The sequence below is a fragment of the Diadema antillarum genome, unplaced genomic scaffold (genome assembly GCF_040938485.1).
Source record: "Diadema antillarum isolate AM-2024a unplaced genomic scaffold, OU_Dant_1.0 scf00000164, whole genome shotgun sequence".
NCBI classification, from domain to species: Eukaryota; Metazoa; Echinodermata; class Echinoidea; order Diadematoida; family Diadematidae; genus Diadema; species Diadema antillarum.
The window spans coordinates 465880-489599 of NW_027271053.1; the positions used below are offsets into that span (position 1 = coordinate 465880).

The following is a 23720-nucleotide window of genomic DNA, read 5'->3' on the forward strand; positions in this document are numbered from 1 at the left end:
TTTCATGAATTTCGCAAATCACATTTGGATCGCGAATTTAACAACATGCGAAAATGTCTCAATTCGCTTTGTTAATAATAATAGTGCATTAACGTAAGCATCGGCGTCGATTCGCGAAAACAACATCTCACGAAAATATCTATGACCTCGTCATTTGTGAAAATATCTGTACGCGAAAATAACAGCGTATACAGTAGCGTTAGATATTAAATTTACTGTCATGTTTGAAATTGGAGTGGAAAGTTATCTCTCCGGTGAGTTGTGGAATAATCAGGCCAGGGATTACAGAACTTCTGAAGACTAACATAGCAGGTCTAGTCTTTAGACTTTGTATTTGTAATAAAGCCTAATCAGCTGATTGGGATTACAAAATTGCAATTGTGAAACATAAGCTAGCCACATTACAGTGAGCGAGCTGTAGTTGAATTGGGGCATCCCGTTAGAGTTCAGCGGTGCTGCTGAAATTTCCCCGTTACCTCATGCACACACACACAAGCCTTCACTCGCTCTGAATCTACAGCCAGTCCAGTCGAGAGCCGTACAGTGCAATGGAATACCCACGGTTCACTTACCGTGGACGTCTTTCTGTGCGATATCGTATTTGTGAGACCGGAGCACAGCGGAAAGTTGCTTCAAGTCATCGTGAAAGACGCATTTGTGGAGCGGGAACGAGGTGTTGGTGGTCATGGTAGACGGAATACGATCATACTATTCCTTGAAGACGTTGATAAATATTTCAGTCGATATCTACATCCATTTACTTGAGGGAAAAATCTCTCACAACACGAAACCTTATTACGACAACCCCTGTGTTGCTGCCGTTCATGCATCGGATTCTAACCATAGCATTTCGCTGTACTGTATACGTACAGTGCAGTACCTGAGTGTGTATTGCCAATATCATATTTACATTTGCACCGCGCCTGCGCGTAAACTTAAAAGTGCATTGAACTCCAGACCTTTAAACCCGTTTTAGGGAAAATCCCACAACACGCACTGACAAGATCACCTCTCATCAATATAAATATCAATGGAATTTAAAAAAAGCCACTGAAAATTTTTGTCTTCCTGGCTTAATTCGGTAGACAAGGCAACCTTTCCATACAAGTTTACGTTAGTCAATCAAGGCTTCAGGGATGTGCTTTTAGGATACTCTTAATTACCTTTTAGAAGATTGATATCCAGGCGGGAGCTTTCTATTAAAGTAATCGTTATATTACCTTCAGTGACGTCATGTGAGGGCAATATGATTCTAGAATTTGACTAGCTGCAGACAGGGCTAGATTGAATTGATGTGTATTATGTAGACCATAATGACATAACAAATATTGTCTCTTCAGTCGTAATAATCGTATCAGTTGACAGTCTTTTGGGATTTATTTTCCCCTCCTCAATATCAGTATCTTCCCTCGCTGCAGGCCTCGGGAAAATGTTATCTGTCGGGAAAAACATAACTCCAGCAGGAATGTTAGGTGTTATAATTACACATCTAAAAATCCTGTTTTTGTATGATACACAAAAGAAAAAATATCAATCAATAAGACCGTGTTGCAATGTTTGAATGTCATGTATATACCTGTAAGGCCCATCAAAATCAGCTCTACCCACATGTCATGTGGGAACAATACCAAATTATCATGGATGATACATGATAATAGTAGAAGTAACAGTAGTAATGATAATGATAACAATAAAGATAATGATAAAGAGTTTGAATGCAAAAAAAAAGATGAATGGCATTTTCAAAGTTTTTTACCAAAGTAAGGTCATCATCGAATTAGAGAAAAATAAATTCTTTTCAAAAATGCCGCTCTCATAATCATTTTTTTTCAATCATTCAACAAGAACTAATTTTGAAAATACTATTAGAATTATCATATGTATTTTAATTGTCTTCTTTGTTTTATTTTGCGGATCTAATCTCAATATCTCAAATTAATAGAAATGTATATATCTGTTTGAAGAATTTAAGCCCTTAAAATGTTCTCATTTGCAAGGATTTATCAGTGTTAACCCTGCCCTTCTAGAGAGTCCTGCTAGTATAGTTACCCTGGATCACCAGGTACCTATTTTACCACCCAGTGAGACATTGTGGGTCAGACTGATATATTATGCAAAAAGAATCATATCTCACCATATCTGATTGTATCACCTACTCTTCTGTAAATAGTCAGAATTCTTTGCTTGAAAATGAGATCGTTAAATCTAGAAATACCTTTGACATCCTATTCTATGATGAATTTATGAAATGATTTTTTTTAATGAAGATAAGATATTCTGATAGAAAAAATATTACTCACTTAATAAAATTAATACAACCCAATTTGTATACACAAGCAATCTGCTAATACCCTATGTTGTGACAACAGGCGTGATTCGATGTTGATGAAATTAAGAGAGAGAGGGGGGAGAGAGGGAGAGAGAGCACAAGAATAGAAGACGGAAGAAGCGAATAAAAAGAAAGACAAGAAGCAGATGAAGAGCGGAGGGATCACAGGGGTAGGACTACTGTATGTAGTGGATAAACTGATATCAAAGATCCTACTAGGATCTTTGCTGATATGGGAAAGCAGAAGAAAGAATGAGAGGATGAGGTAGAGGTGGACGTGGAAATAGATAAGATGAGAACGTCAGTGATGAGAGAGAGTAAGGTGAAAAGGATCTGAAAATAAATATGTTTGCAGAGAGAGACATTTTCCAAAGTTGTGTTGATATTATCATCACTATCATCACCACTACCACCAACACCACCACTACTATACAGCTACTCATCTCTAGAGGGCGCAATATTATTGTGGGCGTATACAATTCACAAACACATACAGCACATGGAGCAACACAACGCGAACTGAAAAGAACGACCAAGACCGCGGTACTTGAATGTGCGTTAATGCCATCTTTTCATTTCGATTCATCATTTTTTACGTTTCTTCACAGACCATAGCTGATTATAAGCTGTCTCAAAATATCACAAACTATCACGTTGCGTGAGAAATCCAGCGCCATCATAATGGATTCAGACAGTGCCAGTGCCAGTAGCAGCGAAAACTCATCGTACTTCGTCGGGGTAGATGTGGGCACATCGAGCGTCCGAGCCGCGATGGTGAGCGACCAAGGTGATGTAGTGAGCGTGGCTGTTGAGCCGATTCAGATATGGAATCCTTCGTCTGGATTCTACGAACAGTCATCTCAAGATATCTGGAAAGCATGCTGCACTACAGTCAGGGTATGCCAAAACTCTGCTCAGCCGGAATGCTGGAATGAATTTATGAACATTTACAACAGTTCTAATATCAAATCATGATATCAATTGTGCTACAATAGTACAAGTGAAGAACTTGTTCGCAAAAACAGATAAAATTTAAGTCCATTTTTGAAGATTTTGAAGTACGGTCTCTGTCATAAAGTACAAAAAAATACTTTTTAAATGATATATTGGTCGCTACATATAAAGGTACATTTTTGAAGTTATTATGATCAAAAGAAGCAAAAATTTTCTTATTATTCTCTTTATTTTTTTGACCTTAAATCGCAAATATCTCCATTTGGCAAATATGGACTTATCGGTTTTTTGCAAACAAACTCTTCAAGTGTACGTGCTGCTGTAAATTTCTTCTTTCTTTTTCTTATAGGACAGTCCACCAGCTGGCACTGGTGTATTTTTATGAAGCCCCTTAATTTTCATACTGTTTGGCAGGTCTTGTGTGGTGCATGAACAGTGCCATCTAAAAATCTATAACCATGATGACTATGGAATAAAGTAATCATATTAATAACTAACTGATGTTAGACATGCAACCGGCAAATATTAATATTATTTCATGATTTGATAAATCAAATATGTATATGCTGCTTTGCCTTTGGCAATGATGCAAATGGTGTACTGCCCACTGGTATCTACAATAGAAACTAGACACAGTTAGACCTCCTCCACCTCTTTAGCACTTTACCGCAGCCCAAGTGCGAAGTGGTACATTAATCCCTCTTTAATTATTGATCCGACTATGTAGGTCAATTGAATTATTTCATCAAAGACCATACAGAGTGAGACAGGTATGTCTGACTACATCTGCCCTACCCTCATATCTCTGATGACTATAAAACTAAGCGATATGTACAGTATATGAATAGGATTTTTGGGGGAAATGACTATCTATCCTCGGGTTGATGCTTTTGTCACAGAAATGACAATTCTATTGTGCTTCTTTTCACTATCAGGCTGTAACATCTAAACACAAGGACCTGGTGAAGGGGATTGGTTTTGATGCCACATGCTCCCTTGTTGTACTCGACAAAGCCAACCAACCACTGTCAGTCAGCCAATCAGGTAGCAGTGACAAGAATTTGAAGAGACACAACAACAACAACAAGAAATTTTATGCTTTGATTTTTAAATTGAGTATTGAATATGAAGACATTTTGCTATTCTGTGTACATGATGTAGAAAATACATGTTTTCAAGTGCTTGCAGATTAATCTGATTGTTACAGACTAGTATTTCTGGCATAAATGCTTTCATACTATGGATTCATTTTGACATCAAGTGAAACAGGAAAGTACAAGGAATGTGTTGTCAGTAACACAAATATTCAAAATGTTCTGTGAGCATATTTGTGTGTGTGGTTTTTTTTTTCAATGTGTGATACAATCATATGATCACAATAGAATTAAAGTGTAATGCTAACTGTGCTGTCCTATTGTGTATGCCATTTTATTCGTCAGCAATTCATTTTGTGACTGAGACCATTCCAAATTTATGTCATAAAAAGCAAGATATAATATTGTAATGAGGGAGGTTTCTCAGTAAATTTTACCCCAAGTTAACAAATGTTGAACCTGACAGATAAACCTTGTTCTGAAAGTTTAGTTCATACCCCTTAGTCACGATTGGCATAATCCAGACTTAATGCACCCTGAATGTCATTTTTGTATGTTTCTCCCCTGCTCCTCTCTCCCTCTGCCTTCCTCTCAATCCTCCATGGTTTGTGTTCTCTTTGGTGTAATATTAATCATCCAGGAGAATGCGAAAGGAATGTTATCATGTGGATGGACCACCGCGCTGCATGTCAGGCAAGACGGATAAATGAGAAGGGGCACCAGTCTCTAAGGTTTACAGGTGGAGAGATCTCGCTGGAGATGGAACCACCAAAGTTACTTTGGCTGAAAGAGGTTTGTACACCATGCAGCGAGCATGACAGAACAGAAGGCTGTCATTTGTTGTTGTTGTTGTTTTTTGAAATCCACAAGATGTTAAGAGGCAAGTCAGTTTCACCTATGGTTGTCTTTTTGAGCTGATTTTGACATTTGCTCGCTTGCTTTACAGTGACAGTAAATGTCATATACCAGGCATATGACAGCACAGTTGAATAAATGACATTAAAAAAAAAAATGTGGTATATGAGATTACAAAGGGTGAAGCTTTAGCAATATAGTACACTGCCTGCAGAATTGTTGCCACTGATTGACAGATTGCAGAATTGGATTGCAGAAATAGATGCCTGCAGAATTGTTAGACTAAGTTTGAGTTTCTGATGTTCAAAGAAGGAAAAGACTTTTCCTTGAGCAGTGCAGTGAAAAAGAAAAAAATATTTGCTTTTTTTTTTGGCAGTCACCAAGTATATGTCACATTTTATAGGTGTGCATTTGAACTTTATGTATGTTTACCTTCAATGTCAGATTCACCCTAGCAGATACAACATGTAGTCTTTGTTAATTCTCAGTTTTGGGCAACAATGCAGCTATCACCATGCCCGGCCATTAATATGGAGCACTAAAACCAGGCACAACCATGTTTTTGTTTGATTTGTTTTTGTTTTGTTTTTGACAGCTGTTACTAGCTCATGTGTCATTCATAATGTTTCTCTTCCACCCATGCCACTTTGTCTCCCCCCCCCCCCAACCCTGATGCAGAACCTTAAAGAGGCATGCTGGGAGAAGGCTGGATCCTTTCTTGATCTGGCAGACTTTTTGACCTGGCGGGCAACAGGATCCAAGTCAAGGTACAGGAATTTAGTCTAAAATGCTTGAACTGTGATGTTGTATAATTTGCCAGTCCACTACATGATTGCACAAATTGGCGCCGTGTGCTGAAGTGCTGCCTTTCGAGCTTGTTACAGCATCGAATGGATAGCACCAACAGTTCTACAGTGCAGTGTTTACCCTTATGAATATCCCATACTCCTTTATGTACATAAATAAGTACAGATTATACCACATATACAGTGTAGAGACCATGGAATAGTTGGAAATTTCAAGAAAGCTAGTCCTCCCCTTAGATGCTGTGGACATAGCACAAATGTAGTGCACCATAGCACCTGAGCTGATGCATGTAAGTCTTCTTTGAAATACTGTTGTTATGACATGAGATAATTCATGCAATTGTAATAAATGGCACATCAAAGTCTCTTGATGGTAGCTTGATGATCAGGTTGATCACTTCCCCTGCCTTGAAGACTGATTATTTTTTATTAGGATTTTTAGGTGATGCAGGGAGTCAATAGAGGTTCTACAACACAAAATTTACAGTTTGTCAGTATCAAAAACCTGCAACGTGATAGAAAAAAAGAGAAGAAAAGAAATCAAGCTGCTCTTATACACTGCAGCTGGGATGATTGTTTACGTTTGGTCTCTGGACATACTAAAAAAATATGTTGGGTGATGTCTGTGAAGCTTTTCGATAATTCTGACAGTAAGACTTTTTAACACTCCACCCTGTTGGAATGTTAGGTTTTCACACTTTATACCAAAGAAAACTGCAATTATTTGAGCTGAGCTCTTAGGTCAAAATCATATGACGTGTTTGTGAATCTGCTGGCATTTTCTTTCCTCTACATGTCATCCATCTGTATTGTCCTGAAACTGAACCCTGGAAATGCACCACCATGCTTTATTTACCTTCCAGAGGCCTTCGTTGTTCATACAATTCTACCAAATGCATTGATCACTTCTGTGCTCAGTGGTATTATCATGTGATGCAAATGACTTCTCAATTACTGTAGAAACGTACCTTTTCACATGCATTTTAATTTCACAAATTTCGCCAGAGCCAAAATTTGTGAAATTGAAATGCACACAAAAGTTCTTGTCTACACAACATGCATTGAATACCAGTGGCAATTTGCGAAAATTTCACGCTGTGAAAAAGGCAGTAGGCTCCGATTATCTTGCTTTACAGTATTGCAACTCTTTCCAGGTCACTCTGTACTTTGGTGTGTAAGTGGCTGTTCCAAGCTAACGAGGATGGCATGAGAGAGTGGGAGAAGTCCTTCTTCACTGCCTTTGGCTTGGAGGAGCTCTTAGAGGAAGATTGTCAAAAGATAGGTAAGCTCAATCGTCTTCAGAATCCCTGCACATGAAAGTCTTGTCCTGTTCGATTTGCTGTTGCTGGAATGATTGTTAGCAGAAGTGGGCATTGTCACTACTGAAAAAGTCATGACTACTTTTGCATGCTGAAATTTTTGCAATGAGTGGCTCAAATATTTACAGGCTCTTAAATTTGTGCTGCACAATTGGCTACACATATATTTTCTACCAATTCTCACATGAAAATAAAAAATTGTGTCAACATTTTCCATGCTGGAAATTTGATACACATTTACTACTTTACCAGTGGCAGATCCAGAGGGGGGCGCACTCGGCGCATGCCCTCCCTTTATTTTTCGTTAAAAACAAAAGAAATGAAACCCGGAAGTGGCACCAGAAATATTAGTTGTAACCCCCCCCCCCCCCCTTTACAGAATTCCTGGATCCGCCCCTGTTTACTGCACTACAGTGTACATGCATACTATTTTGCACCATAGATTTAATGATGATAATCTTGGGACCTAAATTTTTCTGTTGGTGTAATGAAATAATTTAGTCATGTTCAGAGTAACAGGAGCGCCTTGTATTTTTCCTCGGGACTCAATTGGGTAGCATAACAGAAATCACAATTAATAATAGATCAAGTCAATATTTTTTTTTTACCAGTTTCTACACAACACGTATTGGATTTAGGTTCAAGCATTCAGTGAAATAAATCCATTGCATTATAATTGCAAGATGAAACCTTAATTCTTTAAGCCATAGGCTATTTTATATATGTTGACAGGGAGGCATTTTCCCCCCTGTACTTGTCTCTAGGCAACCGCATCCAGTACCCTGGAGAGCCTGTTGGGAGTGGTCTAACGGCTGAGGCGGCGAGGGAACTTGGTCTCTCAGAGGGTCTGCCTGTAGGGACTGGAATCATTGATGCCTATGCTGGTGGAATAGGTAATTTCATTTATAATTCAAGTTTTTTTCCACAAATTCATTTGAAAAAAAAACATATAATAGAAAGGCAAAATCAAAATATACATATATACAAACCAAGATTATCTCTGGTAAGTACATAGTCATATAATTAAAAAGTGTGTGATGGAGATTGACATAACAATTTGAGTAATGGTGGTGGAAATCAACAATAGGCCACTGGCCTTTCGAGGCTGATCCCATCGAAACAGGTTTACAATGTTGAAGCTATACGTCATTATATCATTGATCGCAAATCACATTGAAAAAAAAACCAGATTTGCAGTGAATAAGGACAAGGAAAGAACATCCAAAAGAAAGGGACCCAGACATGCCAGAAACAACTACATGTATAGGGGAGTGGGACAAATTCATTTAATTTCATTTATTCATTGTCCATTAAATGGAAACTCTTCATGAATCCAGTGGCATACATAAATACACATACATAGAGCACATATTTCAAAATGAAACACATATTTAAAGATGATAAAACACCCAGAATGACACAAGATGAGAGAGACTGTAATTCTACAGTATTTGAGATGGTCAGAAAAATCCTTCCAGTAATAGTCCACATGTTGATTATTTTACATAAGAACAGTTCAGTTTATTGGGGCATAAACTCAATATTGAGCACAGCACAAAGCCGAAGAAGTTATTAAACTGTGGTTTCATAATTGCAGATGTCGGGACAGAGGCATTGTGTTATACTATGTGAATCACCAGGTTTTTTTTCACTGCTTATTTTATTCTGAACTTAAAATAAAAACTCTGAATGAAAAAGGAATTTAATTTTTGCTCACCAAGCAGCTATAGGTTTGTAGGTTGAAGCATTGATGTGTAAGAAGGTGCTAATAAAAAATGTGATAGTTTATTTTTATTTTTATTTTTATTGAATGAAAGATATGTAATAAACTTAACCCACTGAGGATGAGTCCCAAGTATACTCGGGCAAGTGTCTGTGGAAATACGTGTTGTAGCAATATCAGCCCGTCCTTAATGGGTTAAAGAGGCACTCTCCTCAATATCTCTACCTTGAATAGTAATTTTCAGATCAGAATTCTGATTTAATGTTGATAAACATATCACATATCTTTTTCTATATAAGTTCATCTTGGGTGAGGGCTCATATCAATATATTGTATGTTAAGCATCATAGTCTATTCCTACAGTGCCCTTATACTGTTAGTAGCAGCTGTCCACTCACCATACTTCCTCATATTTTGCTGTCCTTCATTTCAGAAGGAATGTTTAGACACAGAGTTCAGTTTTCTGAAAGAAGCCCAGTTCCTACTAACCTTTATGTGTGTCCAGGCACTTAGCTTAAAGGACAAGTTCACCTTCATGTACGTGTGGATTGAGTGAATGCAGCAATATTAGTAGAACACATCAGTGAAAGTTTGAGGAAAATCGGACAATCCGTTCAAAAGTTATGAATTTTTGAAGTATCTGCGCAGTCACTGCTGGATGAGAAGACTACTACAGTGTATGATGTCACATGCATACAACCATATAAGGAAAATAAAAAGAGAATTTCACAAAACTTTACTTTTCGAATAAACTGCATATTTCTTCGACTTGTTACTGACGTATGTTAAGGGTAATATTATTCCCCCTGCCTTCTGAAAGAGAGAAGTCGAGTGTTCTTTTGTTATGCAAGAAAAATGGAAATATGTTGAATTTTCTTTATTCTTTCTTTATATCGTTGTACACATGTGACATCACAAGATATAGTAGTCTTTTCATCCAGCCGCGACTGAGCAGAAACTTAAAAAATTCATGACTTTTGAAGGGATTGTCCGATATTCATCAAACTCTCACTGATGTGTTCTTCTAATATTGCTGCATTCACTCAACCCACATGTCTATGAAGGTGAACTTGTCCTTTAACTTTCCAAGGTTTTCCGTCAGCATTTAGTGCAGTAACCCTCTAAAGTTGATATACATTTAGTTGTGAAGTTATCAAGCCTACTCCGGTATATCGCTGTGCCCTAGTCCAACATGGAGGCCATGCTGACACAATTGGGATTAAGGGGATGAGTTTAATATCTATTCATTGACAGTTCTTTTCTGGACATCTGTGACAACTGGCAAAGGGTGCGTTCGAGCACTCTAAAGCAAACCGTACTGAACTGAACTAAGGCGTACCGTGCCGTACTGTGCCAGTTTTGGAGCGTTCAAGCGCTCTGTTGAGAAAGCGTACCTCATGAGCTATTTTTAGAAGCGGTAAAGCATTTTGTAGCAAAAGGGTCATTCACCTTGCATGCTTGAACTGCTTACAGCTGTCCTGAACAAAGAGAATGATGTCTGCATTGTGACGTATGCGCATGTTACGCGCATGCTTTACAGCGAACTTTTGGTACGCTTTAGGTACGCTATTGGAGTACATTGGGAAGTGGTCCACTTTTGGCTCGGTACAGTACGGTATGGTACACTTTAAGAGCATCCGAGCGCTCCTCTGGCGCGGGTACGGTACGGTACGGTACGGTTCGCTTTAGGAGAGCGCTCGAACGCACCCAAAGAGAAGCACACCAGCATGCATGCCAGTCTGTGAGCCTGTGTTAAGTCTGTGTTAAGTCTATACACCTCATTCTAAATGCTCAAAGTGATAGTATATTTGTGTGATTTATTTCTGCCTTGATGTTTTGCCTATCTTTACTCTTGACCTAAATGATGCGTCTAATAGGACTGCTTGGGGCTGACCTGTCAGGCTTTGACCTGCCCTCCGAGAGTCAACCTTTGACCTCCAGACTCGCCCTCATCTGTGGAACTTCCACCTGCCATATGAGTGTAAGACAACGTATCCTCCCATGAAATGTGATATAAAGGCTGTTACAGAGATCACAGTTATAATGAAATTCAGGGGGGCATTTCATTAAGCATTTTGTCCGACAAGTTGTCGGACAAATTTGCTCTCTGCCAATCAGATGCAAGGATTTCTGTAGTTTGTAACAGTTTGTCAGAAAAATATCTGACCAAACTGCTTCATGAAATGCCCCCCAGGTCCTGAAATTATTATCTTTGAAGTGTATGGTACAAATTCTCTTTGGTTATAATGAAATTTCGATATAATGAAAGAAAACTGCAGGTCCCTTGGACTTTCTATAATGGAGGGTCCCCCGTGTAATTTGTAAAGGAAAAAAAAAAGAAGGCAACGTTTCTTTGAAATCTTATTCTGGATGCTGCTCGTGTGCACAATATGTGTCCAGCAGACTTTTATGTGTGTATGTGTGTATGTTTGTCGGTCTGTCCCTGTTCATGCATGTTTGTGTGTACAGTCAAACCTGTATTAGCGACCACCTGTCATTGCATAGTGGCCACCTGCTAAAAACAATTTCCTCCAAGAGAAAAAGCATGTTATAAAGAACCTGTCTATAGCAGCCACCTGTCTTAAAGGCAGCCGATCGCCATCCCTAATGGTACGTAAACTCCGAACGACCGAAGTTTGTGCATGCAATTGCGCAATGCTACCACTGAGACAAGTGTGTGTGTGTGTGTGTGCGTGTGTGTACGCATCATACACAAACATTGTCACCGCGAGCTGTGGTGATTGGAGGAGAGAGGCCAGAAGACGCTGCGGCGTGTGTGTGTGTGTGTTTGTGTGTGTGCGTGTGTGTGTACGCATCATACACAAATATTGTCACCGCGAGCTGCGGTGATTGGAGGAGAGAGGCCAGAAGACGCGTGGCTCTTTCGGCCTCTCTTCATGTGCATGCGCACTGAGAGTGTGCGTCCATTCGGAAGCTCTCGTGGCTCGCTGGGACAGCCATTTTGGGTTAGGAGATAAGCACAGGGAGCTCTCTTGTAGCCTACCGTATTTTCGCTGACCCACTGAGCCAGCGCTATTCTCATTCGGGGGTCACTACATTTGATACAGAATGGGGGAGGCAGCGTGTTGCGTTCGTCTCCGTGCCGCACAAACCACTCGCCACGACTGAGTGTCTTTAATACCAGCCACTCTTTTTGTCTCCCTTGGGCGGCCGCTATAAACAGCTTTGACTGTATAATATGTGTATTATAAAAGATATATATTTAATTATATATAGAATATTATAAAAGAAAACATTGTGACAAATACAGTGTGTACAGTAAGGGTACTGCCTCATTCAGAAATTAGATCCTTCATGTATTATTTCTACCACATTTAGCTTAGTGAGAAGGCAACTTTTGTGCCTGGAGTCTGGGGTCCATACTACAGTGCCATGGTGCCAGGGCTGTGGGGGAACGAAGGAGGAGAGAGCTGCACGGGAAAACTCATCGACCACATCATCAGGACCCATCCAGCCTACAAGGAACTGCAGCAGCTGAGTGAAAAAAAGTAACATTTCTACATTAATCATCGTTTGATATGCATGTTTCTTTGTTTCTATGACATCCCTTTCCTTGTTTATTGTCGTATCAGGGCAATTCCCCCCCCCCCCCCCTCTGCTGGCTAAATACTGCTATTAAGAATAGACTAGCAATTAGGGTTAGGCTAAGGTTTAGGCTTAGGAGTTGGGTTAGGGTTAGGATTAGGTTCAGGATTAGGATTAGGATTAGGGCCAGGGGAAGGGTCCGGGGTAATTGCCCAGGGGGTAATTGTCATATACCCATTTATTGTCATCACGTTAGCATAGTATACATTACTACAAATTTTGCAGATCAACTGCTATTCAGTAGCAAAGTCGCAAACAGTATAGAGTACCAATGTGTGACATCATAGCCTTTCGTTGCCATGGAAACTGTTTATGAACAACCTTACTTGGCTCCAAGTGTTTATGTATTCACCTGGTTGAAGCCTAAGCTTTAACAAAAAGACTGTGACATCATCACTTTGGTATTCTGTTGCATCAGGTAATGCAAATGTGCTGTGCATTACATCCAGAATGGTAAATCACAATATTTTCTCCTCCAAACAGTTTTACTTATCTCTCATTCCATCACTGCAGTTCTTAATTGTGAATTCAACCAATCACAAAATCATCTGGGAAGTCCCGATTTGCAAAGTATTATACTCGCTAAATATACAGCATATATACAGTACTCATCTTGATTGTTCTGTCATGTCCAGCTTCAATTTTCTCTCATATTGTTTGGTCAGGGGCTGTACTACCTATTCCTGGTTAGATGACCATTTGCTGACCATGGCCAGAGAGAGTGGGCTCTCATCTCCAGCCACACTGACCAAGGACTTGCATGTCTGCCCCTATTTTTATGGCAACCGGTCACCTCTGGCGGATCCCTCGCTAAAAGGCATGGTCAGTTGCAATAAACTTTTTACATTTTGATGTTTAACCCTAATCCCACCGGGTTTTTTGAGGGACTTGAAACCACCGGGGGGGGCTTTTTGGCCCCCCCTTCTGATCTCGGTCGTGGATCGCGAGATCCTCGTGAAAATTTGCACTAAGGTAGAGGCCAATGTAATCTACAAGACTGTATAGTTAGATTTTTCACATTTTAATTTATGTATTTTGTATTAACTGATTTATGCTAATTTATGCAAAAAAAAAATTTTGCCTATAAATAAAAAAATAAAGCTCCAAGACTTCTATTTTTTGGTGAACATATTCTTTTCAATATCCTTAACAATAATGTTGAAGCAAAAATTCGGCTTCATAATCATTTCTTATGTATTGTATTGTTTATTGAATTTCTTATGTATTTCTTTGTTTTTTTCGTCAAAATTTGTCACAGAAACTTTTTAATTTAAAGCATAATCAGGTTAAAATAAATCATTATCAGCCATTGAAAGCAAAAATGTTTATTTTTATATGAATTAATTGCAAAGACACAATTTACATTGGATTTGTACACAAAATCATGTTTTTGAACAATTTTTCGGTCGACGAACTTTTTTCAAAGGGGCGTGGCTTCAAAATGGTATGCCCGGGAGTGACAAATTTGGTCTCAAAAGTTGCGCGATAATTGAAAAAAAAGTCATAAAATGTCGTGACAAGAGCATCACGCGTTGCGGAATAATCACGCAAAACATCGAGGGAGGGGGGGCCAAAATGCCCCCCGGTGGGAATAGGGTTAATGCTTGATTAGTATAGTAATTGTAAACATTTACCTTCAGTACCAACAAGTACACAATTGTACCTGTATTGACCACTACAGCACAAGCTCTAAATACAAAAACATTAGTCAGTATTGACAGCCAAGTGACTGACCTTGTAATAGCCTGAGCATAACATTGTGCCTCTTTTTTTTTTCACAGTTGTCTACAAGGAAACAAGATATTACGACTGTATGCGTAAATAAAGGCAAAGTTTTAAAAAAACAGTGCTTAACAACTGGAAAACCTGCTGAAATATTTTCCTACTGAACTAAAATCCTAAAATGAGACGGAACTAGATTTGAAAAAAAAAAATGACACTCAGCAACTTGTAGTCCCACCAATTTATATTCATGTTACTGTCTTGTAAATTATATCATTTTTTATCTTTTCAAGTCTCTTTCACAAGGGTCCATTCCTTTATATGAACTCAGTGATTAGTACATGTACAATATTCAGAGTGTGTTGTAGGAGGATCTTGAATGCCTGAAGTGTGTTCCCGAGACTATAGGGTCCTAATGTTGATGGAAGGAATAGTGATTTCATATTATGATCTTGCCCTTTGTTTCTTTCTTCTGGTTTAATAGATCTGTGGACTGACTCTTTCATCTTCACTCAATGACTTGGCACTGCTGTATTTAGCAACTCTTCAGGCATTGGCTGTAAGAGTTTGATCTTTTTAGCTGAGTGAATGTTAAATTGCAACTGATCGACAAATTGCCCTACATCGGCGTAAATAAGCACTGAATTGATCTGTGTTTTAGTAGTAGCCATGATAAAAAAATAATTAGCGTACATACTCGAGCAGGATTTGCACCTATGACCTCCTGATCTCCGGACACTCCAGGCATCATCTCCACTAGACCACCGAGCTTTCGCCCGATGGCAAGTGTTGGTTCTAATCCTTGTAGCATGCAGCGGGTACTGCTCAATAATTTACGATGATGTAGGGCAATTTGTCAATCAGTTGCAATGAAAACATCTCGATGGAAGAATTTCATGAATTTGAAAAATTAAGCAGTACACCTGTATAGGCCTATCGTTTACTTTTTATGTTTCAGCATCTCCTACATTATAATGCAAGGATTAAATTGAATCACAAAATGCGATTACAGCAGTTTTAACCTCCCTCATGATTTAGAGAGAGTTTTATCTCGACTTAGGATCGTATCAGGACAAAATATATATCAAAGGAACAATATGTGCATGTAGTGTATCCACCCTATTTATCAATGTCACTACATCAGTTTAGCCTTCAATCAGTCATTTTCTTCTCATTTGTCATGTATTTCTTTATTTTCAGATTATTGCTTCAACATCATCTCTTACATGCATTTTAAAACAATACAAAACAAATCAAAGATTGTTTTATAAGGAGATGATATAAATCAGGTTTCAGTAGTTTGTAAAACAGTTATATTCTTGCCGTATGGCCTTTGGAATTACCTGTTTAATGGATTCATCATTTTGATATGATCCATTTGATCCACCATGATAATTTGAAACAAAATTGGAGCTCAAAGTGAAGTGTATCATACTGATTTTTTTTTTCTTTTGACAGCATGGAACTAAATCGATCATCCAACAAATGGAGTCATGCGGTTATAACATATCCATTCTGTTTGCCTGTGGGGGTCTGTGCAAGAGTGACATCTTTCTTCAGACACATGCAGACATCACAGGTAAGTCTTCCAGTTGACGAGCATTTACTCCAAAGACAAAACCATGGGGAAGGAAAGCTGTGGGGGTTGATAGAATGATTTTTACCATCACCAAGGAGGTTACAAGTGATCATCAGCATTGGTTTGTCTGTTTGCAAAATAGCTCAAAATAGTTGTAAGTGGATTCGAATGAAACTTGCATGAAAAGTTGATAATGACTCAAGGAACAGATGACTGAATTTTGGTTGTGATCGGGGAATTTTTATGATTTTTTGAAGGATTTAAAAACTTTTGGCATATAAGGTCAATGAGCTTAGGAGTTCTCGCTGCACGTATTTGAGGTTTATATACGGGCACTAAAGCATGTGCTCTGCTCGGGCAAGGCTCTGCGCAGCTGGAAGCTGATGATGTAAGCAAAACGTTTCTATATTTGGAAATTGCATGTGTGTATGGGTGGAAATGAGTTGCTGGCTTTCTCATATTTTTCTTCAGATTACTTGGATAAGCCCACAAAAAAAAAAACAACAACTTCCAAACCAAGATTTTGACAGCGACATCATATGATTAACGAAAGACATTGGAATATGCCTTCCCTTGGCTGAGCATACATAATTTCCATGTTTCCGTGACATTAATATGATTAACAAAAGACATTGTAGGGAATCATACAAGTTATGCTTGGTTTAGGGGAAGGTGCATTCCAATATCTTATCATATGCTGTATCCTAGTAATTTGAATCAAAATAGAAACATTATAAAATATATGACACATATTTACATATTCTTTTGGCCACATATATGATGTTATTGGTATCATGAATCAATACAAATCAGCATGTATTTGCATTCCTTAGTTCCCTTAACCCTATTCTAACTGGGCTATTTGAGACCAAGATTTTACTGACCCCCCCCCCCCCCCCCCCTTCAGATCTTGGCCAACAATAGCGCAATCACCGCAAAATTTTGCCTGAAGATAGAGCTGGATGTCAACGACAAGATTATATGGTCATACATTTGAAAAGTATTGCTTTTCTATTTTTAATAAATGAATTATGCAAATTTGTGCATGAAATCATATTTTCACCTATAACTCCATTAAAAAGACTGGAGGATTGCTAAATTTTTGTGTCAGAATTCCTCATGATACATCAAACAATTTTCGTGTAAAAAAATAGCACAATCGAAATCAATTTCTTTTGTTTTTTATTGTTTTGTTAATTTCTTATTTATTTTATTGTTGTTTGGACCTTTTGTTTTCTTTTTTTTTGCCAAAATTTGTTGCAGGCACTTTTTCAGGCTTATCTACACTAGAATTGATTAATTTCAATGGCTAAAACTTGAAATAATCTAATTTATATCAATTTAACCGAAAAACATTATTTACATTGGATTTGCACACGATATCATGAATTTGAGCTGTTTTTTGGTTGACATGTATATGCAAAACATTACGTAACTTCAAAATGGTGTACCCGGACGTCGCAAATTTGGTCTCAAAATATGCGGGAGACTTCAATTAAAAAAGACGTGAAACGACGTGGCAAAATCTTTGCCTGTTGCGAAATCGTGGCCTGAAACGTCGAGGGGGGGGTCGATTTGACCCCCCCAGTTAGAATAGGGTTAACTTACATTATATTGCAAACATTTTGTTACTCTTTTGAATTTGTTTTTGTTTGGGGTTTCTTTTTTTTTTTTTTTGGTTTTTTTGGTCAATGTCACCTTTTTGTAATGAGTGAAATGTCCTAGAGGTGTTGGTTGTTTTTGTTGAGATTCGAAAACTGTCAAACTCAACATTTTTTTTTTTCAGCGTGGGCTTATGATCAGGAACATGGGAGGTCATTGATTTCCCAACACCTGGCAGAGGTGTTTGACATGTGGTAAAACATTGTGAGAGTTCAGCTAAAGAAAACAACAGGGGTCTTAGCAGATGGTATTTCAATAGATTTTGTCATGTGGTTGTGCCGGAAGTTGGCATAAGTTAAATGCTTCAAGGGACTGTTCAACATAGTGATAGTCCAATTTCAGAAATTGTCAAACATTGCTGACTGAGCTGCATGGTCATAGTTAAATATTTGAAAAAAAAAACAATACAGCATCTAAAAATTTAGAGAACCATGCTGTCCCTATCAAGAAATATATGAACAAATATCACCATGCTAATTAACCAGTCACTAAACCTGTTGAAGAGTAGTCCCAAGTATAGTCTTGCTGATGTATATGGGAAATGCGTGTTGTAGCAAAATCAGCTCATCCTCAATGGGTTAATACTTTAACACTAATGACTCTGGGAAATAAGGAAATACTGTACGAGCCGAAATTTTCGTGAACAGATATTTTCATGAATTGCTACTTGTCAGACATTTTCAGGAGCTGTTAATTTCGTGGTTATGAGGGTCTTTTTACCTTTCACAAAATAGATAAGAGTGAGTAACATGTATTAACACTATAATACTGATTATCTTTACTCTGTGATTTCCACTACATAAACAAGTAATGTGTTCTGCATTCAAGGTACTGTGCACTAGCATGTTGTTATACCCTAGCAGATGTGATTGCTATGTTATGGCCAACACAGCATGTGTGACCTACATTGGTCGCTAGTTGCGTGCAAATAAGTGCTGATATATGGCTTGATTTTGTAATTTTCCTTTTTTTTAATGGTATTTTCGTGCATTGTTGCTTTCACATGTTTTTTGTATCAGCACATTGTTACTTTTTTTTTCCGTAGTTCAAAGGAGATTTGTTAAATGCACAAAAATAAGATCACTGCAAACATTTCAGCTCATACAGGATTGTAAATCAGGTATCTCACAGATTTCTTCTTTTTTTTTAAGCATCTGGAGTTTGTTTCAAACCCTAGATTTTTCATAGCATCATATTTACATAACAGAGACTTGGGGTAATATGTATGACTGTAGCGCTCAGATTTTCCAAACTGGAAGCACTAAGTGGTTCCTTAAAAGAAGGACTTTCGACAATTTACGATATATGCCTTGAAGGAAGTTAGTGTACCTTGAACTCATTCACTAGAGTTGCATAACAGATGAAAAGACAGATGTATTTCCATTATACTGGGGATGCTAGGTGGACTTGAATTTCAATCCAACATAGCTCCAGGCACATGTCGAGGGCAATTACCCCCTTACCCCAGTACCCGTCCCTAGCTGACCCTAACCATAATCCTAATCCTGAACCAAATCCTAACCCTAACCCAAACTCTAACCAAAAACCTAATCCTAATCTTTACTCTCTAGCCTTATCACTCACCAGTATTTAGGTGGGGGGGGGGGGGGGGGGGGGGTAATTGCCCTGATACACCAAGCACTTTAGCCACTTGAATAGTGACTGTTACGTGGTGGTGAGAAAAAACAAAGAGAAGAAAAAAAATAAAGGCTAGAGAATTGAGCCATTGTCAGATGACTGGGTTGGGAATATAAATGCACCATTCATCTGATATTCTGAGCTATTCAGACATATGGAGAAATCTGTTTTACTTTGCAAGGCATTGGTACGAATGGTGTAGCAAAATGAGTCGCCATGAAGCTGCAACTCTATGATGGCAAGGCTTGTAGGCCTGTGTGCAATAGCGCCCTCATGTGTTATGCAAGGCAGGACTCTTGTGTAAGCTGCAGTTCAGTGCCTGGTGGGAGTGGCTGTTGCGATTGTTGTTGTTCTTTCCTTTTTTCATATAAGAGCAGGACAGAACACTGTTTGAACAATCATTCCTGTTGATGGTCAGAGATTTGTTTGTTTGTGTTTTTGTTTGTTTGTTTGTTTGTTTGTTTGTTTGCTTGTTTTTTCAACAGATCAGCTGCTTAAATACTCACAGAGTATTTGGTCCCAGCATTCTCAATTTAGGCTTATAGCCGTTGTGTCCTCTAATGAGTAGAGAACATGTCTTCTGAATACAATTACACTGTAGAATGGTAATATCCCTGTGTGTATGTGTATCCTTATCAATTGATTTAAGAGAAGTTCATGTGTAAATCATGTTAGAACTAATTTATGCATAGTTTATAATATAAATATTATAGAATTTGCTAAGTGCTGTCTTTCGATCAATACTGAAGTGATAATGTTGTGGAAAAACCTTCATAACATGAGAAGCAATCTACTGTATTGGTTTCTTTTTTTTTTAATCCGTTGAAGACAAGTTCCGAGTATACTTGGGTGGATGTCTGTGGGAAATCCATGTTGTAGCAAAATCACACTGTCCTCGGCAGGTTAATCATCATCATTATGCCTGTTGCTATTGTTGTTGTTTTCGCTCTAACTGTTCCTATATGACAATGCTGTCCTGTTATAATCTGCCATTATCATATCAATCTGTGCTGTCCATGATCATTTCAGGTTTGCCTATAGTCCTGCCAAAAGAGCCAGAGTCGGTGCTGATAGGAGCAGCCATTTTGGGGGCTTGTGCCTCTGGCAAGTTCGACCTTCAGGTAAGAATAGCAACTTCCCAGTCACAGCGAGTTAGTAATTATAATGAGTGCAGGCAGTGGCTCTCAACGAAGCTTGGAATCGACGATTCTCGTGGATTTTCCTCAAGAAAAACTGCACAACATGGTTTCAAAGCATTTTTGTGTCCTGTTCATTGCTTCGTTGTTTGCATCCATCATGCTTATATAGTATCCTGTAGATAGATAGACAAATAGATAGATAGATAGATAGATAGATAGATAGATAGATAGATAGATAGATAGATACATGTAGATAGACAGATAGATTGATACATGTAGGTAGGTGCAGTAGATAAATAAATAGAAAGATAGATACATACACACATACATACATAAGTACAAAGATAGATAGATAGACAGACAGACAGATACATTAGATACACATGTAGATCGATAGATACATGTAGATAGATAGATAGACAGATAGATAGGTAGATGCAGTAGATCTATAAATAGAAAGATAGATACATACACACGTGGTAAGTACAAAGATAGATAGATAGATAGATAGGTAGATACACATGTAGATCGATAGATAGATAGATAGATAGACAGATAGATAGGTAGATGCAGTAGATCAATAAATAGAAAGATAGATACATACACACATACATAAGTACAAAGATAGATAGATAGATAGATAGATAGATAGATAGATAGGTAGATACACATATACAATGTACATACAAAGATAGACAGATACAACAGTAGATAAGCACAATCATGCACACACAGTAGATTTATGTTACATATGCCCGGTGGATTTTTTAGGTTTTGGCTGAGACTCCATTAATAGTGTGCACTAGTGGCCATTTGGATGTGGGAATAGAGTCTATAGATTCAAGATAACATTGTTCAGAACTTGATGAAGGGCTGCCTTTTCTCTCCATATGTGTGTGTATTATTGTTATTTGTTTTAATGCATTAAACCAGCAAAATATGTATACGAAAAGTATTACAGCTTCTGCTTTTGATATAGTCATTTGATTGATCTTTTACACTGTATGTACATACATCAAGATTGGTTTCTCACCTTTATTAGTGTATGGATTTGTAGAAGGACAGAATAAATTTGAAGACAGGCCCTGTGTTAACTGCCTCAACTTATTAAAACGTATTCAGGAATGATGGGTCATTGATGAATGGAAAAGCTAGGCCATCTTGCATGAAAAAAACAACAAGATTGTAAAATTGTATGCAAGAGCTTGCCACAAATGTTCCATATTTGTGGTTGTTTGGCAGAATGATGCACTATGCTGAGATACATATTTGTATTCATTTCACTAAAATGATATGAGTGTATAAATCAGAATGCACCTCAAAACCTGTTGCATTTGTAGTCGCTCTCTTCAATGCCAATATTTTTGGCTCTTGTAGGGTGCAATGCGCCGCATGGGATGCGTTGGCAGGGTTGTCCAACCCGACGAGCAGCAGAGGCCATACTACAGCAGAAAGCATGCCGTGTTCTCGAAGCTGGTGGACCATCAGAGGGAGTATCGGCGGATCATGGAAGAGCCAGTAACAGCCTGAGCAGAATTAAAAAAAAACACTCAGCCCCCCTTGGAACCACCCAGGTGAGCTGTGTGCTTTGTTGTATGCTTTGCATGTGGCTACCCAAGCAAGACGCCATTTTCATTGTTTCTGATCGTAAAAGCTGCCATCCCTCATACTAATATGCAAAGAAAGAAGGAATTTGTCCCCCAGCACAATAGCTGAATACAATGTGACTTTGTGAGGTTTAGTTACATTTTCAATTTTGATTTAATTTTTTTTTTGGTTCCTTTCTCCCTCTTTCCCTTAGAGGTTTTTCATTGCCAGCAGTTTATGGCAACAACCTTTTCAGAGAACTGTTTATGACCCTGAATGTCATTTGTGATATACTCCAATCATAGAGATACAAAAGGGATTTTATTTACTAGCAGTGAGTCCTCGAAATATTTGACACACAGGGGCCCGTTGCATAAAAGTTACAATTATGGTAACTTTGCCGTCCAATGGTAACTACCATAGTAACAATACTCAACAGCCAATCAAAATCAAGAATTCCATGGAAGTTACCATTGGATGGCAAAGTTACCATAAGTGTAACTTTTATGCAACGGGCCCCAGATCTTGTATATTTCGGGATTCATTATTACCTCCGCCAAGGAGGTTATGTTTTTGCCAGTGTTTGTTTGTTTGTCTGTCTGTCTGTCTGTCTGTCTGTCTGTCTGTCTGTCTGTCTGTCGGTGGGCAAAATAGCTCAAAAAGTTGTGAATGGATTTGGATGAAACGTACAGGAAAGGTTGATGATGATGCAAGGAACAGATGATTCAATTTTTAAAGTGATCGGGGAATTTTCATATAATTTGAAGGATTTTTTAAATATTTCTTCAGGAAGGGTCAGTGAAGGTGGGGGTTCAAGCTGCGTGTATTTGAGGTTTGCCTTTGTGTACTAATGTGTGTGCTCTGCTCGGGTGAGATGCCACGCAGCTGGAAGTTGATGACAAAACAAAATGCTCTGAGTATCAGGAAACCGGGAGATTTTCAGCATGCATCGATACGTGTATGAGTGGAAGATCTCTTTGGAAGAACAAGATCAGTTGGTTGAAATGAGCTACTTGGCGGAGGTCTGCACTCTCAGAGTGCTATTCTAGGTTTCTTTTTGAATCTGATACTGGTACATCAGATGTCAGTGAATATTCGCAAAGAGGAGAGAAATCTTCCAGCCACATACTTCCTAGAATGATGTAAATATCTCTTCAAACATTGTATAAACTCTGTCACACTCACTGGAAACTAAGCAATACTGAAAAAGCTGTTATTTCCATGAAGGTTTAATTTTTGCAAATTTCGCAAATCACTCTTGGACCGTGACTTTAACAGCATGCAAAAATGTCTCAATCAGATAGCCATTGGTGCACTTATGCCTGGATATCAAAATTGTGAAAACTACAGCTCGCAAAAATTTCTGCGACCTCCTTGTTTGTTATTAAGAATACCTGTACATGAAAATAGCAGCTTATGCAGTGTGAGATATGCATGGTATCCTCAAAGTGGCAACCTTGAATGGGTTATGTGAATGTGGCGTGTTTTGCCATGTGTCTGTCACCTGTTGCAGCATGCGTTCAAAAGTCATCCAGGCATGGTGATTTGTTGTGTCTGCAGACCTTGAGAAGATGGCTGGAATCTAAGCAGATGTCTCCTGCTTATCTTTTGTAGCAACTATTAACCCTATGGGGGGGCATTTTGGCCCCCCCCCCCCTCAACGTTTTGCATGATTATTCTGCAACGCGTGATGCTCTCACCACGACA

The 23720-nt window shown here is 38.4% G+C and overlaps 2 protein-coding genes across 2 annotated transcripts in view; one reads left to right on the forward strand and one right to left on the reverse strand.

The window, feature by feature from the left end:
• Positions 1-815, reverse strand: part of LOC139722384 (ankyrin repeat domain-containing protein 13C-B-like) — a 49559-nt gene extending 48744 nt beyond the window's left edge. The window contains exon 1 of the mRNA XM_071633692.1: positions 573-815. Coding sequence (XP_071489793.1) covers positions 573-687 — 115 coding nt within the window. The 5' untranslated portion in view covers positions 688-815. The remainder of the gene's footprint in view (positions 1-572) is intronic.
• Positions 816-3085: 2270 nt separating this feature from the next.
• Positions 3086-21956, forward strand: LOC139722365 (FGGY carbohydrate kinase domain-containing protein-like). Its single transcript, XM_071633672.1, has 13 exons — positions 3086-3226; positions 4219-4327; positions 5018-5169; positions 5911-5999; positions 7193-7320; positions 8122-8250; positions 10958-11061; positions 12420-12589; positions 13352-13508; positions 14893-14967; positions 15867-15987; positions 20317-20408; positions 21804-21956. Exons 1-13 carry the CDS (start codon positions 3101-3103, stop codon positions 21954-21956), a joined length of 1605 nt encoding a protein of 534 aa, XP_071489773.1. The 5' UTR covers positions 3086-3100.
• Positions 21957-23720: the final 1764 nt, after the last annotated feature.

What these genes read in the sequence shown, in the direction of transcription:
- LOC139722365 (XM_071633672.1), top strand. Translation starts at nt 3,101, where the DNA reads ATGGTGAGCGACCAAGGTGATGTAGTGAGCGTGGCTGTTGAGCCGATT. An exon ending in GGAAGATTGTCAAAAGATAG is followed by an intron (nt 7,321 to 8,121) that starts GTAAGCTCAATC and finishes ACTTGTCTCTAG; the next exon opens with GCAACCGCATCCAGTACCCT. An exon ending in CTTCCACCTGCCATATGAGT is followed by an intron (nt 11,062 to 12,419) that starts GTAAGACAACGT and finishes TACCACATTTAG; the next exon opens with CTTAGTGAGAAGGCAACTTT.